This window comes from Acomys russatus, chromosome 8 (genome assembly GCF_903995435.1).
Source record: "Acomys russatus chromosome 8, mAcoRus1.1, whole genome shotgun sequence".
NCBI classification, from domain to species: Eukaryota; Metazoa; Chordata; class Mammalia; order Rodentia; family Muridae; genus Acomys; species Acomys russatus.
In genome coordinates this window covers 19,713,304-19,727,907 of record NC_067144.1, presented here as the reverse complement: position 1 = coordinate 19,727,907, position 14,604 = coordinate 19,713,304, and the positions used below count along the sequence as shown (strand labels likewise).

At 52.6% G+C, this 14,604-nt stretch overlaps 1 protein-coding gene across 1 annotated transcript in view; it reads left to right on the top strand.

The window, feature by feature from the left end:
• Pdia5 (protein disulfide isomerase family A member 5) overlaps nucleotides 1–14,604 on the top strand; it is a 96,617-nt gene that overhangs the window by 81,758 nt on the left and 255 nt on the right. The window contains exons 12-16 of the mRNA XM_051149863.1: nucleotides 514–584; nucleotides 1,111–1,271; nucleotides 3,906–4,036; nucleotides 8,820–8,890; nucleotides 14,274–14,408. Coding sequence (XP_051005820.1) covers nucleotides 514–584; nucleotides 1,111–1,271; nucleotides 3,906–4,036; nucleotides 8,820–8,890; nucleotides 14,274–14,408 — 569 coding nt within the window. The remainder of the gene's footprint in view (nucleotides 1–513; nucleotides 585–1,110; nucleotides 1,272–3,905; nucleotides 4,037–8,819; nucleotides 8,891–14,273; nucleotides 14,409–14,604) is intronic.

The following is a 14,604-nucleotide window of genomic DNA, read 5'->3' as shown; positions in this document are numbered from 1 at the left end:
AACTTAACTTTCCCCATATTTTTGCTTCAGTGGAGTCTTCTCCCCACCCTGCAGCCCGGAGAAGATGACTAGTGACTGTAACACAGTACTAGGATGTGCATGGGTCTACGGCCAGGGCCTCCTGCTGCATCGCTGGCAGCTGTAGTATGCCTCTGTATCTGTAAAGTAGAGACCATGTCAGTTCCTCCCCTGTAGGACTCGTGTCAGGATGTTCAGCAGTGCTATTCCAGGGCCCCAGGGCCCCGCCACTGGATATGTGATGCGTGCGTGGTTTCTATGGTTCTTTCCTTCATGTCCCTTGGTCTCCCCGGCTTTAGTCCATCCCCACAGACTAAGCAGAAGAGTTCTTTGAGCTGGTACTTGTTGTCATTGTCATTGCCATCATTGTTGTCATCAACGTCATCTCCCAGTACCCAGCTTCCTGGAGTGAGGCCAGCCAGTCTCAGGGAGTCAGCCCAGGGACCCCAGGGCCTTGGCACCATGGGAATACCTTTTCTTGCACTCTCCCCACAGGGTGTGGACACTGTAAGAAGATGAAGCCAGAGTTTGAGGGTGCGGCTGAAGTCCTCCACGGAGATGCTGAGGTAAGCTTCCTTTCCTGAGTCCTCACCCATCCCCTCCAGAGGGCCACTGGCTCCTAGAGTCATTGTGACTTTCAATAAGCCCTGAAAGTGGCTCTCCCTGTCCCTGGAGGTGTGCAGCACCTCTATGTCCCCTATAATAAGTAAACCATGGTCAGACAGGTGTACACACACACACACACACAGAGAATAGGGCTAAAGCCTATGATAGACCATGTTTCAGTAGCTGACTGGAGGAACCTTTGCCTAGTCCCTCTTTTCTCTGGGCCCCTGAAGCTTGGGAGCAGGCCCTGTTCTGCCCAATGTGGTTGGTGAGGCAGATTCACAAGCTCATCGCTAAGAAGTGAGGGCTGTGGCAGGGTTTGATTATTCCCTGCAATATGTCAGTGCAGAGATTCAGGCACCCCCATCCCAACCCCGTGAGGGCTTGACAGGGCCTGGGGGAGGGTCGGGCCAGCGCCTGTGCTCCTCTTTCCAGAAACACCACTTCTGAGGCTGTAATGCATGGTTGGCCTTTCCCCCATCCCAGAGCTCTGCTGTCCTTGCAGCTGTGGACGCCACCGTCAATGAGGCCCTGGCAGAACGGTTTCACATCTCAGCTTTTCCCACACTGAAGTATTTTAAGAACGGCGAGCCACAAGCAGTGCCTGCGCTCAGAACAAAGAAGAAGTTTATTGAGTGGGTGCAAAAGTAAGTCTTTTTGGTTCAGATAGTGCCCTAACTGGTTAGCTGCCGGCCCCCTGAAGATGGCCTTCAAGGAAGAGAAGGGAACTTTTATGGGCTCCTGTCCTTGAACTGGGCCCCAAGGACCCAAGAGATTTGATTCCTTCAATCTAAAGTTGCATTCCTGTGTGAGTCTGAAGGCAACGGTTGCCATTCTAGATGGGTCCGTCAGCTTCTATGAGTGTGTACTGCCTTCTCCGCCTCAAGGTTTATAGGTGGTTGGCTCCTGGCACCTGGGTGTGTATCCCATACATATCAGGTGTGGCAAGTGTATGTTGAGACGTATGGATTCTGAGACTCATGTTTCTGAAGCTTGGACTCAAAGGACATGAAAAGGCCTCCCAATTGCGTTGTTTGGAGAAACCCCAGTATATGGAATAAGAACACAGTACAAGGCCCAGGAGGTGCCTCTTGCAAGAGAAAAGAAAGTGGCATGGTCCCACCCTTAGCTGCTCCCATTTTTCTCTGCTCCCCAGGAGAGGAGCCTAAGTAGCCAGATCTCCATGCTAGAGGGAGTGGTCTGGTTCTGAAAGAGACAAAGCATTGAGTTTCCCAGGCCTTCCTGGGAAGCAGGTGGCTGTCCTGCTGGCCCAGTCCCGCTCAGGAAGGCAGTAGACTCAGGGCCCACACAGGTAAATGCTTACCCATGAATCCTATCCAAACTTTGTTTTTCTGGGCCTCTTCTCATCTACAAATTCTACTGAGGCCAGACTTCTTATTCCTATTCCACTGAGAAAGCATTTAGGTTCAGAGAGGTTAGAGCCACACACACCCGACTCTCAGGGACAAGCAATAGCACTTTGAAGCATTCAAAAGAGAGCCTTCTGGTGTCAGGGCAGCAGGTGATTCTGGGATGGAAGGTGGAGGGGTCTCACCCGAAAGCAGGACAAGCAGATGGTACCAGGCGATACACGTGGTGTTTACCGCTGGGTGTACAGGTGGCCAAGCCCCAGGTAGCTGAGATGTGCCTGCCAGTATATAGGTAGCAAAACAGCATTCAGGGACTGGGCAAGCAGAAGAGACAAGTTAGTGCTGCCAACCATGGAGCCAGGGGGCTTAGTGCATAAAGAAAAGGGAAGGGTTGGTCTTGGTCACCAGCACAGGGGTACCGTGGCCAGCATGGAGAATTTGGGGGAGGAAGAGGGACTGGAGAGAAAAATAGAGAGATAACATGTTCCAAGTCTTGGTGGGTTTGGGGTAATAGTGGGGCCTGGGTAAGAGGACAAGTTCCTAGTATCCACAGCCATGGAAGCCACTGAAGCCGCAGAAGCCACAGAAGATCCTGGGAGTCACATAAGGTTTTGTGAGAATTACAGAGGCTCGGAATAGAGCTGGAGGAAGAGAAGACTGGGCGACATGGGACACTGGGGTTAGGGAGTACGATTAGAGAGTGTGTGAAAGATGGCAGGTCAGATGGGCCCCATGCCACTCTGAACCAAATCCTAGATTGTTGGTGCAGGATTGTGGCAGAAGCGTAGAGGCGGGGGGAGAACATGGCAACTTGGTACAGCCAAGAGACAAGAGTTGCAAAGAGGGAAAACAAAGATGGCAGAGCCTTCTGAAAGACCTGGGAGCCGGCTGCGTTGACATTTACCTCTAATGCTAGCACTCAATAAGCTAAATCCAGATGGTTACAAATTCCAGGCCAGCCTGGGCTACATGACAAGACCTCGTCTCAAAAATGAGTAAATAAGACTCAGTGTTACTCAGCTTTCCTATATTGTAACAAATAATCAACTGACAAAGAGAAATCTTGTTTCAGTTTGAGAGTGTCCTCCAGTTACTTGGCAGCAATCTGAAACCAACCTCCCCACTACACCTCACCTTGGTTTCCCCTAAGCAGTGCCCTTAGCAGTGCCACTCTGAAAACACCTAGGCTTTTGGGAGACATCCAGATCTGAACTACAGCAAGCTTCATCCTCGTGCAGGGCAGAATGGGATGGGGGAACCAGAGAACAAGCAGAAACCAGAAAATAGTCAACGGTTATGCAGTGTCTGCTGTTTATTAGCACACCCAGCTTCTCCAGCTTCTCCAGCTTCTCTAGCTTCTCCAGCTTCTCTAGCTTCTTCAGCTTCTCCAGCTTCTCTAGCTGGGCATGTTAATACCCAGCCGAGCAGGAGCTTCACACACATATCCTGTATCCTTAGTCACCACTCCGGGTACCACAGATGGAGACTCAGAGGGTCTGGTCACTTTCCTTAAAGTCACTCGTCTCAGTAGTAACCCAGACTTGGGCCCCCGGGGCCTCCTGCACTTCTTGACTAGTTGGTGCTTTCTCTGCTAGAACCAAAGGTCAAAGAACATGCTGGAAGGTCACTCTGGAGACAGGCAGAAGGGCTAGGGGAGCCAGGTGGAGGAGGTTCTGTGCCTTGGCAAGGGTGGTGCCTCTGTTCAAATGGGGCCGGCTCTCCCACCTCTTCAAGGATGGGGCAGGCTTGTTAGTGTTGAAGCTGAAGTTTTTAAACTGAAATCCCAGAAGAAATGCATAGTTGTTTGTTCATTTGTGTTCCTCGGTGGATGGGGTGGGGTTTGCACCTGTCTGTCTACAGTTCTTCATGATTACTTCCCTCCACCCCCCACTTCCCCACCAACCTCTGCAGCCCCGAGGCTCCCCCACCTCCAGAGCCCACGTGGGAAGAACAGCCGACAAGTGTATCGCACCTGATGGGGGATAACTTCCGGGAGGCCCTGAAGAAGAAGAAACACGCCTTGGTCATGTTCTATGCCCCTTGTAAGTAGCTTGTTTGCATGAGGAGGAAGGTGAGAGGGTTTGGCCCCACCACATCAGAAAGAGCCCCCACCCCCACCCCCACCCCCACTCCAGGTACCAGGCAGCTGTTGGTCAACTCTGAAATCACATATTCCTGAAGCAGAACTCCCAATGTCACCAAAGGCTAAAGGGGCCCGAAAAATTCATTGCTTCCTTCTGTCAACCCCCATCAGGTTCTTGCTCTCACTGGGGATAGCTTCCTCTTTAGCAGGCCTACAGGCACTGTGTGTGGTAGGAACCAGTTTTCCAGCTCTCTCAAGGTCTCTAGGTTTTTCCATGCCTCCTATACATCCCCTACTTACCCTGAGACACAAACGCACGCATGCATGCATGGACGCCCGCCCACTCGCACGCATGCATTCAATTTCTTTCGTTCTCCTATTCTTGCTCCTGGCACTGAGCTTACTTACCTTCAAGGCCATACAGAACTCCCTCCCCTGACCCTTCCTAAAGGCTTTGATCTATTTGAGTCTGACACCATGGCCCCGGAAAGGCACGTTCACCTGCAAGCTCCATGACTCATTTTAATCAGAATACAAGCTAAGGAAGCGACAAGTCGGCTAACGGGAGTTTGTGACCTGGGGCGGGGGGAGGGCTTTTTTTTTTTTTTGGTGTGCATTCCCTTCTGAAGTTGTTAATTGACACTTAGAGGGAAGGCATCTTAGAGTTTTCCACTCTTCTCCTGCCCTTCTCTCTCTCCCCCAGGTTACAGCTCAGCTTAATGGAGTGAGGATAATAAAAGTCTCTGTCTACTGAGAAGCCAGGCACTCAGTCTAGTCATAAACCCAGTCAGTTGTAGCCGGCCCTCCTGGTTGTTCCTCTCCTGCTCCCACTGTTCAGTGTCAGTAGCCTGCAGCGGCTCCTATTGTCACTATCAGTGTCTGAGAGGCCCTAAGTCTATCATGGCTTCAGACTCCATCCCTCAGGCAGCCAGCACCTTCGCGGCCTCCCTTCCTTCAGCCTTGGCCTCTTTTCAGAGTTCAGTTCGCTTTCAGAGTTTCTCCAAGACCTGGCCTACCCTTAGAGACTGTCTGAAAGCTCAAAGGCAGTTTGCGAAATTAACACTTTCCTGTGGGCTGTGACCCAGGGTTTTTTTATGGCTCCCTCCAGGCCTTGTGGCAAGTTAGTGACAGGCCCTTCCTTAGCCTGGGCAACTCTGCCTCTGCCTCTTCCACGGGCACAGTGGTTTCTGAGAGCAACCAGTAGGCCACAGTTCAGTGACTAGCCACCGAGTAGACTTCACAAAGACAAGAACCCAGAAATGCCCCCTCTCTTTGGCTTAGGCCACTCCCTCTGTGGGACCCTCTGACAGTCACAAAGTCCTTACTGGCTGCTAGACCATGTTCCCAGGGATCCTCATGGTTGAGACCAGTCTGCCTTCCTTCTCCAAACAGCAGCCTTGCACTACACACCCACCCACGCCCACCCACACCCACCTCACCATCTCCCCACCCACACCCACCCCACCATCCCCCCACCCACACCCACCCCACCATCCCCCTACCCACACCCACCCCACCATCCCCCTACCTACACCTACCCCACCATCCCCCCACCCACACCCACCCCACCATCCCCCCACTCACCCCACTATCTCCCCCACCCACACCTACCCACACCCACCCCACCATCCCCCCCCCCACCCGCACCCACCCCACCATCTCCTCACCCACACCCACCCACACCCATGCACACTCACCCCCACCCATCCCCACACCCACACCCACCCCACCATCCCCCCACCCCCACCCACCCCACCATCCCTCCCACTCACCCCACTATCCCCCCACTTACCCCACTATCTCCCCCACCCACACCTACCCACACCCACCCCACCATCCCCCCACCCACCCGCACCCACCCCACCATCTCCTCACCCACACCCACCCACACCCATGCACACTCACCCCACCATCCCCACACCCACACCCACCCCACCATCCCCCCATCCCCACCCATCCCACCATCCCTCCCACTCACCCCACTATCCCCCCCACCCACACCCACCCACACCCACCCCACCATCCCCCCACCCACACCTACTCCACCATCTCCCCACCCACACTCACCCCACCATCCCCCCACCCACACCCACCCCACCATCCCCCTACTCACACCCACCCCACCATCCCCCCCACCCACACCCACCCCCGAGTTTTTTTTTTTTTTTTTTTTTTTTCCCGAGACAGGGTTTCTCTGTGTAGCCTTGGCCATCCTGGACTCATTTTGTAGACCAGGCTGGCCTCGAACTCACAGCGATCCGCCTGCCACCCCCGAGTACAGAGGAAGGAACCATATCCCTCGCGGCCTCAGCTACCTTTGGTCTTCTCCCACAGAACTCTCACATGGCTGGTCACAGTCACGGCAGCGTTGTGGGATGATTCAGCTGTGGCGAAGACCTTAGCCCGTGGAGTTCTCTGTGCTCCGTCTCCCTAACTATGAGTTTCTGTCTTCAGATTTCTCTCACCCTAGGACTCCCGGGTGCTATATCTTTGGAGATGAGGGGGGTGGGTCAGTCTAAAGACAAATAAATGGGTCTGTCTCCTCTGTGCTTTCTGATGATAAGACACTTACTTGTGAGCTACACACACACACACACACACACACACACACACACACACACACACACACTAATACATAAAGAATCCAAGTACTGTGGAAATATGAAGTCCCGGATAAAATTCTGGTTAAAAAGCTGCCTATTGCCTATCGTATCCGACCTCCCCGCCATCTTCCTTCTCCCCCAGGTTTGCCTCCCCACACACTTTTGTTCCTCACTTCTCTTTACGCCCACACCTTCCTGCATGATCTGGTCCCGGGAACTGCCCACCCCCCTTCTAGACTCACTCAGCTCCTCCAGGGTTGAGGCTTGCCGTCCCACCCTAAGGCTTCGTCCTCGTCCTCTCACGTCAAGAGGCCCACTGGGGTTCCTGCTTCTTAGCTCACCTCCAATTTCTAAAAGCCATGACATCTCTGGCCCACCTGACCTGACACAGGCACCCCACCAGTTATTCATCTGCCAGACTCTCTCTTTAGATCCTGAGAAAACAAGATATAAGAAGCCATTCGTCCAAGGCCTCGATGTTTTAAATTGATGGCGTAGGGATTAGCACTGAGCTGACAGTTGTGTGTATGCCTTCAATAAGTGGAGGTTAAAATGGGAAAATTAATAGTGAAAGCGGATGAGGAGGCCTGGGGTAGGTTTTCAGCCCACCCTGTACGTGTGCTGCTGTAGGCCGTGACCTTCACAGGACCTGTACCTGCCCACGGATGAGTCTACCAATAGACTGTGCTCTTTAAATGTTTTGAAATTATGTAACAGCACTCCTCTGTGCTATGACATTTTCATGAATTTCAGCTTTGCGTCTGTGTTAGGTCAAGTTAGTGGTGTTACTTATAATTGCCGTTTGAGGTAGTTTGAAAAGTCATCTGTCCGTCATCTGCCACATGGTCTCATTTATTCCGAAATAGCCCGGAGCCATCCCAACTCTCTTCTGTTCCTGTATCAGATGCTGGGAAATCCCAAGTCCCTCCCCCATCATCACCACGCTATTCTGGGGGCCAGACGGCTGCTCCCCAAGTCTGGCCATGCGGGTGGTCCCAGCCATTCTCAGGAACCAACTCAGATGCTAAATTCAGATTAAATTTGTAGCTTAGCCTTAATTTAGTTTTGCAAAAACCCTTTGGAATGCCAGTCATCATCATCTCACTCTAAATAGGAGATCACAGAAGAGCAAAGCCATCTCTATCCCTGCAGAGGCAGCTCTGTCTACCTCCTCAGGTGGGATGTGCAGGCCTTTGTCAGGATGGGTGTCCCAGCAGGCATGTGACCCTCCCCCAGCAGTCTTCATCAGAACTGATTACCACAATCAGGGTCAAAGCAGTCCGCCCGCAGCAGTTCTGTTCACTCACATCTAGTGAATGAATGTAAAAACAGTGGGTTTGGGTTCTGATCTGTTCACCCTGAGGGGAAGGCCAGTGTGGCCTGTGGCTTCCCCAGCTTCTACGACAGAAGGAGAAAATGGCCCACAAATAGGTTCCTGGACCACTCCTCACTGAGAGTGTCTCAAAGTGGGGCACAGACCAAGAAACAAGACCCATAGGGGATTGCCGCAGCCCGTCCTCCACTCTCCGGGCCCTTCCCCTGCCACGGGGGCTGGGGCTACTGCTGATTCCCTAGCTCCTCTTCCTCCCAGCCTTCAAGATTAAGATGGTAGAAAGGGGTAGAAGTTGTTGAAGGGGAGAAAGCTATCAGCAAAGCAGGTGCTTTGGGAGCATGGGCAGAGTTGCTGCCTCTAGTCCCACCTTCCCAGGACCACTTCCTCAGCCATGAAGTGGAGGGACGACCTACCCCGCATCCCGAGGGCAAGAGAACAGTGTGATAGACCTGGGGAGTCCCGAGCACACGTGGTCCTTTCCCAAGCCCGTCTGCACTGTGGATCCAGCTCCTCTGGTCTCCAGGGCGGTGTCTGCAGAACACCATCACACACCTCCCTTTAGGCCAGGAGGCAGATGAGACGTTTTAGAGCAGGAGTGTCCCCAGTCATTGTGACAATGACTTCTGCAAAGCCCGGGGGCCCACAGAGGAGATGCGGGAGAGATTTGAGAGGCAAGGTTAATGCACGAACTCTAACAGGATGAGCAGGGCGTGGGGCTCCCAGAAAGGACTATCCAAAGTTTCAGAAAGTGGCCCCAGCTCTTCGGTCTTCAGGCACGTGTGACACACTTGTCTTTTCTCACCCAGGGTGCCCACACTGTAAGAAGGTCATCCCACACTTCACTGCCACGGCTGATGCCTTCAAAGATGACCGCAAGGTAAGGATACCCCCTCTCTTGTTTCACCCCCAATTTGCCTCTCACCGATTCCTACCCCTTCTTCTCTGTGGGCTCGATTCTCTGACCCCATGCGCAGTCATGCCCAGTCCTATGAGGCACGGTCGTTGTCCAGAAACAGGACACGGTCTTTCTCTTCGTCAGGCAGACAGACTGGATTTCTCCTGCTAAATCACCTGGAGGTATAAGCTTGAAGCCTTACAGCATTTCCATGGAGGAGGGGGTGGGGTGTAAAAAGGAGCCATGTGTTCATTTTTCTTTAGTGCTCAAACATTTTTTTTTACAGTAGGCTCGTAGTCATGCATTACTTACATAATTAAAAATACAAATAAGAGCCCCACAAAAGTCAAATGGAGGAGGCTGCAGTGGAGAAGAAGCAGACCACGGCAGAGGATCCTGGTCCTGCCTCAGCTAAGGGCTCCTGCAGCTGCCAGCTGATGAAGCATAAAATCAACAAGCTGGAGCTGCAGATTGGATTAGGGAGTGGATGCCAGGGAGTGGGTGCCAGGGAGTGGGTGCCAGGGAGTGGGTGCCAGGGAGTGGGTGCCAGACCTGTTTCTGCAGCAGGGGAACAGCCACCACTGGTGAGGGTGGGTGGGTGTGTGGCCCTTGAAACAGGGCTGGACCCCAGAACTCAGGGAAACCCTCTTTTTTTTTTTTTGTTTTTTTCGAGACAGGGTTTCTCTGTGTAGCCTTGGCTGTCCTGGACTCACTTAGTAGACCAGGCTGTCCTTGAACTCACAGCAATCCGCCTGCCTCTGCCTCCCGAGTGCTGGGATTAAAGGCGTGCACCACACCACACCCAACTCAGGGAAACCCTCTTAATCGACAGTCCTCGAGTTCCCTTCTCCTAGAAGGTTCTTGTTGTTTGTTGTTTATTGGAGGGGCAGGGCTGGAGACGGAACTCCTGCTGGGTAAGCCATCTACCACTGTCCAGTCCTTGAAGTCCCTTCTCATCTTCTTTACCTGGGGACTGGTAGAGATGCTTGCAAGGATTGTCCCCAGACCTTGGGACCCAGTCGTAGGAATCTGTCACATACCAGGGTTTATATGGGGATCTGTCACATACCAGGGTTTACATGGGGACTTACACACACACACTGGACCCAGAGTCACATGGGCTTGCTGTTACGTCTCCCTGTTTTCTCATGTGAGACCCTTTGGCTTGTTCAGGCACAAGCTAAGCAGAGCTCCCACACTGAGTAGACCGTGTCATCAAAACGAGCTCTACTAAAGCAGGTGAGGCAGCACGTAAGGACAGGGACAGCTCACTGTCCTGGGCATGGTGAGGGTTTGACAGAGGAAAATGGAAGGTAGGCCTGCAGGTACCTCCAGGATGACAGAAGCAGAGAGATATAGGTGCCGAGACACCTTGCTGCACCTTGAGAGCGGCAGAGATAGGATAGTGAGAGCATATGGGTTCAGGAAGCCAGGCAGGGAGCAGACACATATATAGGGAGTGAGAACCCATAGAACAAAGGTCCCTGGGACCCTGCAGTGCACTCAGAGAGTATGACTGTTTCTCATAAGCCCTGGCTAAGTCCTTAAGGTCCCCCTCAGTCTTCCAGGATGAAGGAAAGATCATAAACTTTTTTTTTTTCCTGCCACCTGCCTGGTGGTTGCTTCCGCACTGGGAACTCACCGCTGAGTAGTTGTCACTCCCATTCTTTACGCATCACCCCTGAGCTGGGATACTAAGTGCTCCAGGAAGTAAAGGTGGTGGCCTCCCTGCTTGCTCTAAGGCTGCTCAGGGAGGCTTCTCCAGAGGATGCTTCCAGAAATTGGTGACTTGTATGAGCTGGCCCTTACACTGGTGTTTGGGGACCATTGGCTCACCCCATTCACTTTTACTTTGGAGGGACAGCAGCCTAGAGAGGAGCTATGTCTTTTGTCCAAGGATGCCCCATGGGTCACCAGTAGCCAGAACTTGGTCTCCTTCCTGGCTCCCTCTTCTTCCTCACACCCTAGCTGCCACCTCTCAGGTGGACTTGTAGTCTGTTTCCCACCCAACAGCCAGTCTCGGTTCCTTCCCCAATCAATATGCAGTTGGTTTCTCGCTTCCATTTTCATAGCCAAAGTCAATATTAGCTCCTGCAGAGATTTATTTTACTGAATCAATAAAGCTGTGTGAGGCAGCTCATGTTTTAGCCAGGGAGCCTAAATCCCCTCCCAGGAGCTTAGTCGGGGACTTTATCGGTTGACACGCTCGCTGGTGGAGAAAGGCTACAAAGTGTTGGAATAGATGGTGTTATCTGGTGGCCTGGAGGATGGGGGGCCTCATGGTGGAAGACAAGTGGGCCGGAGCAGGGGCTAGGGTACGCTGGACTAGCAAGGAGGGGCCTCACTTATCACTGCACTTTACGGTATGTCCAACTTGGGCTAGGGGGTGGGGCCAGTGGAAGTGTGAAGGTCCTTCCAAGGGAGGTCCCAAGGCTGCAGGTGCCCCACTCCATGGCTGACCCCCATCAGCACTCTAATCTGCACAAGCAGTAAAGATCGTGTGTGAGACTCCTGTCCATCAGGAGTGAAAACTTCTTAACACGGGAGCCTCATTTGCCCTTGAGCTCCCAAACATCTTGATGTTTTAGACCCCCCCCCCCCCACGGATGGTGCGTAACTGCCAGAATGAAAATGAGAGTGCTGGGGGCTTTTATTATTTATTTAAGTCATGTGGTCCTCGCAATAGCTCGATGGATCGGGTGTTATTATGGTCCTCGTTTTGCTGGTGTGGAATCTAGAGCCCAAGAGGGGTTAAATGACAGCCCCTCCACCCCCCAAACAAGTCCCCTTGCTGGAAAGGAGCCTAGCACAAATCTGAACACAAGCATTGCCAATTTGCATTTGCCCGAAGCAGGCCCTGACCTAGCTGAGACTCCTGTGAGGGGGTGTAGTTGGGAGGCGATATCAGGAGGTTGAGAAAGTACGACAAAGGGGGGGGAAGTGGGGGAGAAGCTGAAGGAGGAATGACAGGGGCAGGTGGCTTTGGATTGCTTAGGCTCTGTCCCTTGGGAGACCTCCAAGGACATGGGCCACAGAGGTGTCCCACTCAAAGGTCCTGGAAACCGCGTACTTGTCTTTGACTCTTTACCCATTTGTCCTTGACCCTTTACCCATCCTTAGCTTTCGTTCTGCAACTTGAGGGCTCGGTGAAGCTCTCGAGTCAAGACTGTAGGTACCAGAGCAAGTCCTTGGCTGAGGACCCTTCAGGACACAGACTCAGAGTCCAGGACTCCATGCCATCTCCAGGAGAACAAGGCTAGAGTTGTGTAGGGCTTAAAGGGGTGTTGAAGGCAGGTGGCCAGTGAAGACCACAATTAGGTCTCAATGGGACAGGAGTTCAGGCAGGCGAGAGAACAGATTCTTCCTGAAGAATGTTGGCCACACTTGTCTCCTATAGAAACTGAGCATGCATTTACTCTTTGCAGCTAGAAACCACATTCCGTGGGCATGGCTGACATGACAGCTAGTGTGAGGGGCTCACAAGTATACATTTTTAATTTAGGAGATTTTTAAAACTCATACACTACATTTCCAACAGCTCCAGGGCATGTGTACAAATTGAATTCATAATTTAAAGTTGGATGCCCGGAGCAGTGTTCATCAAACCCCGAGCAGAGGAGGAGTGGCCCCTAGCCCAGGGCCAGCCTCAGTGGATTCTGTGCTGCTGGCTGTGTGGAGTCGGAAGTGCTGTCCTGAAAAAGAAAACCCTACACTTGGACGGCCACGGGAGCATCTGCCTCATGTTTCTAAATAATTCAGAACACAATTTAGAATATGAGCCAGGGTTCTCAGGGCCCCACTGCAGCCAGCTGCCAGCCTAAGCACATTGAGCCCATCGCGGGGTGTGGGTGAAGGGGTTGGGGTTAACCTCCCGGAAGGAGACAGATGCCCGTCTGCTCAGCCAGTCACTGCCTGTGGGAACGCAGGGCAAGTACCATCCAATCTTCTGATGTTTATAGAGAAGCTCGGAGCCAAATTTTTATATTAAATCTTCTGGCTCCTTCCACATTGGCAGCTAATTCAAATTTATTTTCCTTTTAAGTTCTATGTGCGCCAAATAGAACGGGCCCGAGAGCCAGCTATGGATTATGTTCAGTGAGTTTGCAAACTTTGCTCCAAAAGTCTTGTTGTGTAAAAACAATCGGGCTGAAGATGCAAAAGGGACGCCTGGGGTGAGCGAGCACAGCGGTGGTGCTCTGGTGGCAGGTTGGGGAGCCTGTACCCCCTTGCTTGCTTTAGCTGTCAGTCTTACAACTCATAAGACAGTGGCCGCTCACCTCGGGACATAGTAAGTGACCAGTACCTATGACTGCTGTGGCCTGCAGAGTTGGTTTCCCTAGAAAGGGTCCCCTGCCTAGTGTGATGAGTCAGCAGGCAGAACTATGAGTCATGCTTATTCAGCAATCTTGAATTGTCCCAGATGTCGGCAGAGCCTTCGCCAGGCTCTCAAGTGATCTCATTTGTTACATAGCAAGTGCTTGTTGGCTGGACTTTGTCAACATCACCTGGGTGTCCCCCGGCAACTGGAACAGGCCTGGCACATAACAGGAAGACTTGCCTCCCATCTGGGCCTGCCATTCCCGCTTCTCTGTGTAGTGCCTCCAGCTGACTCTGTCTCCTCCTTCCCCAGTGTGTGGCCTTCAGCAAAATAAAAGCCCCACCCCACCCCCCCCCCTGCCCCCATATTCCCATCCCGCACGCCCACCGACTTCTACTTTATACCCTCTTACTTTGAAAGAAAACCAAAGAAGCTGCCTGGCGAATGCAGTTTGTATGCTGGACTAGAGGAGGCTAAAGTCCACCTGAAGAGCTTTCTTACCAAAACCTGATCACCTTAGTGAGACTGGGCTCCGTACCGGTTCCTGGGATGCACTCCCCTGGCGTTCTCCATCCTTAGGACCTGGCTTGGACGGTGAATGGTGCAGAATACTGGCCCCCTGGGGCCCACCCCTCATGACATCTCAGATCACACAAGGTTAAGAACGGTCTTTATCCAGTGCCCTGCACATGTGCTAGATTCCTAGCAGGCTCAGTGTCTGAATATGGGATCCAAAGGAATGAGTGTCACAGCAGCCAACACTTGCTAACCACCAGTTACATGCTGACAGGTCTCATTCGAAGCCTCTTAGTCTTCATAATGCCCTGATAACGTTGGTTTGATCATTTTCTGAGGAAATCGAGGCACCAAATGTCCGGTTATTTTCCCATGAGTCTTAACATGCCGGCCAGAAGAATTTTCCCTTAAGGAAACTGGAGCGCAGCGCTTTCTCTTTCCTCCTCAGTCCAGCACTGCCCCTGGCAGATGTGGTGACTGATGACATCTCCGCTGACCCTCCCCACCTCACACACACACCCGTCCCCCCAGATTGCCTGTGCTGCTGTGGATTGTGTCAAGGACAAGAACCAGGACCTGTGTCAGCAGGAGGCGGTGAAGGCCTACCCCACGTTCCACTACTACCATTATGGAAAACTTGTAGAAAAGTATGAAAGTGATCGCACGGTGAGTGGAGCGGGCCCAGGGGCAGCCATTGCAGAGGACAGACAGGAGCCTCAGCAGTCAGCTGGGACTCTCCATCTTCACCCTGCTGGGAGCCTGGGAAGATATGTCACAGCCAACAGTGTCTCCCCGTGGGTCTGCCCAGGAACTGGGGGACTGGAGGATGCACATCTGCTCAGGGAGTTTAAGTTCCTTCTTT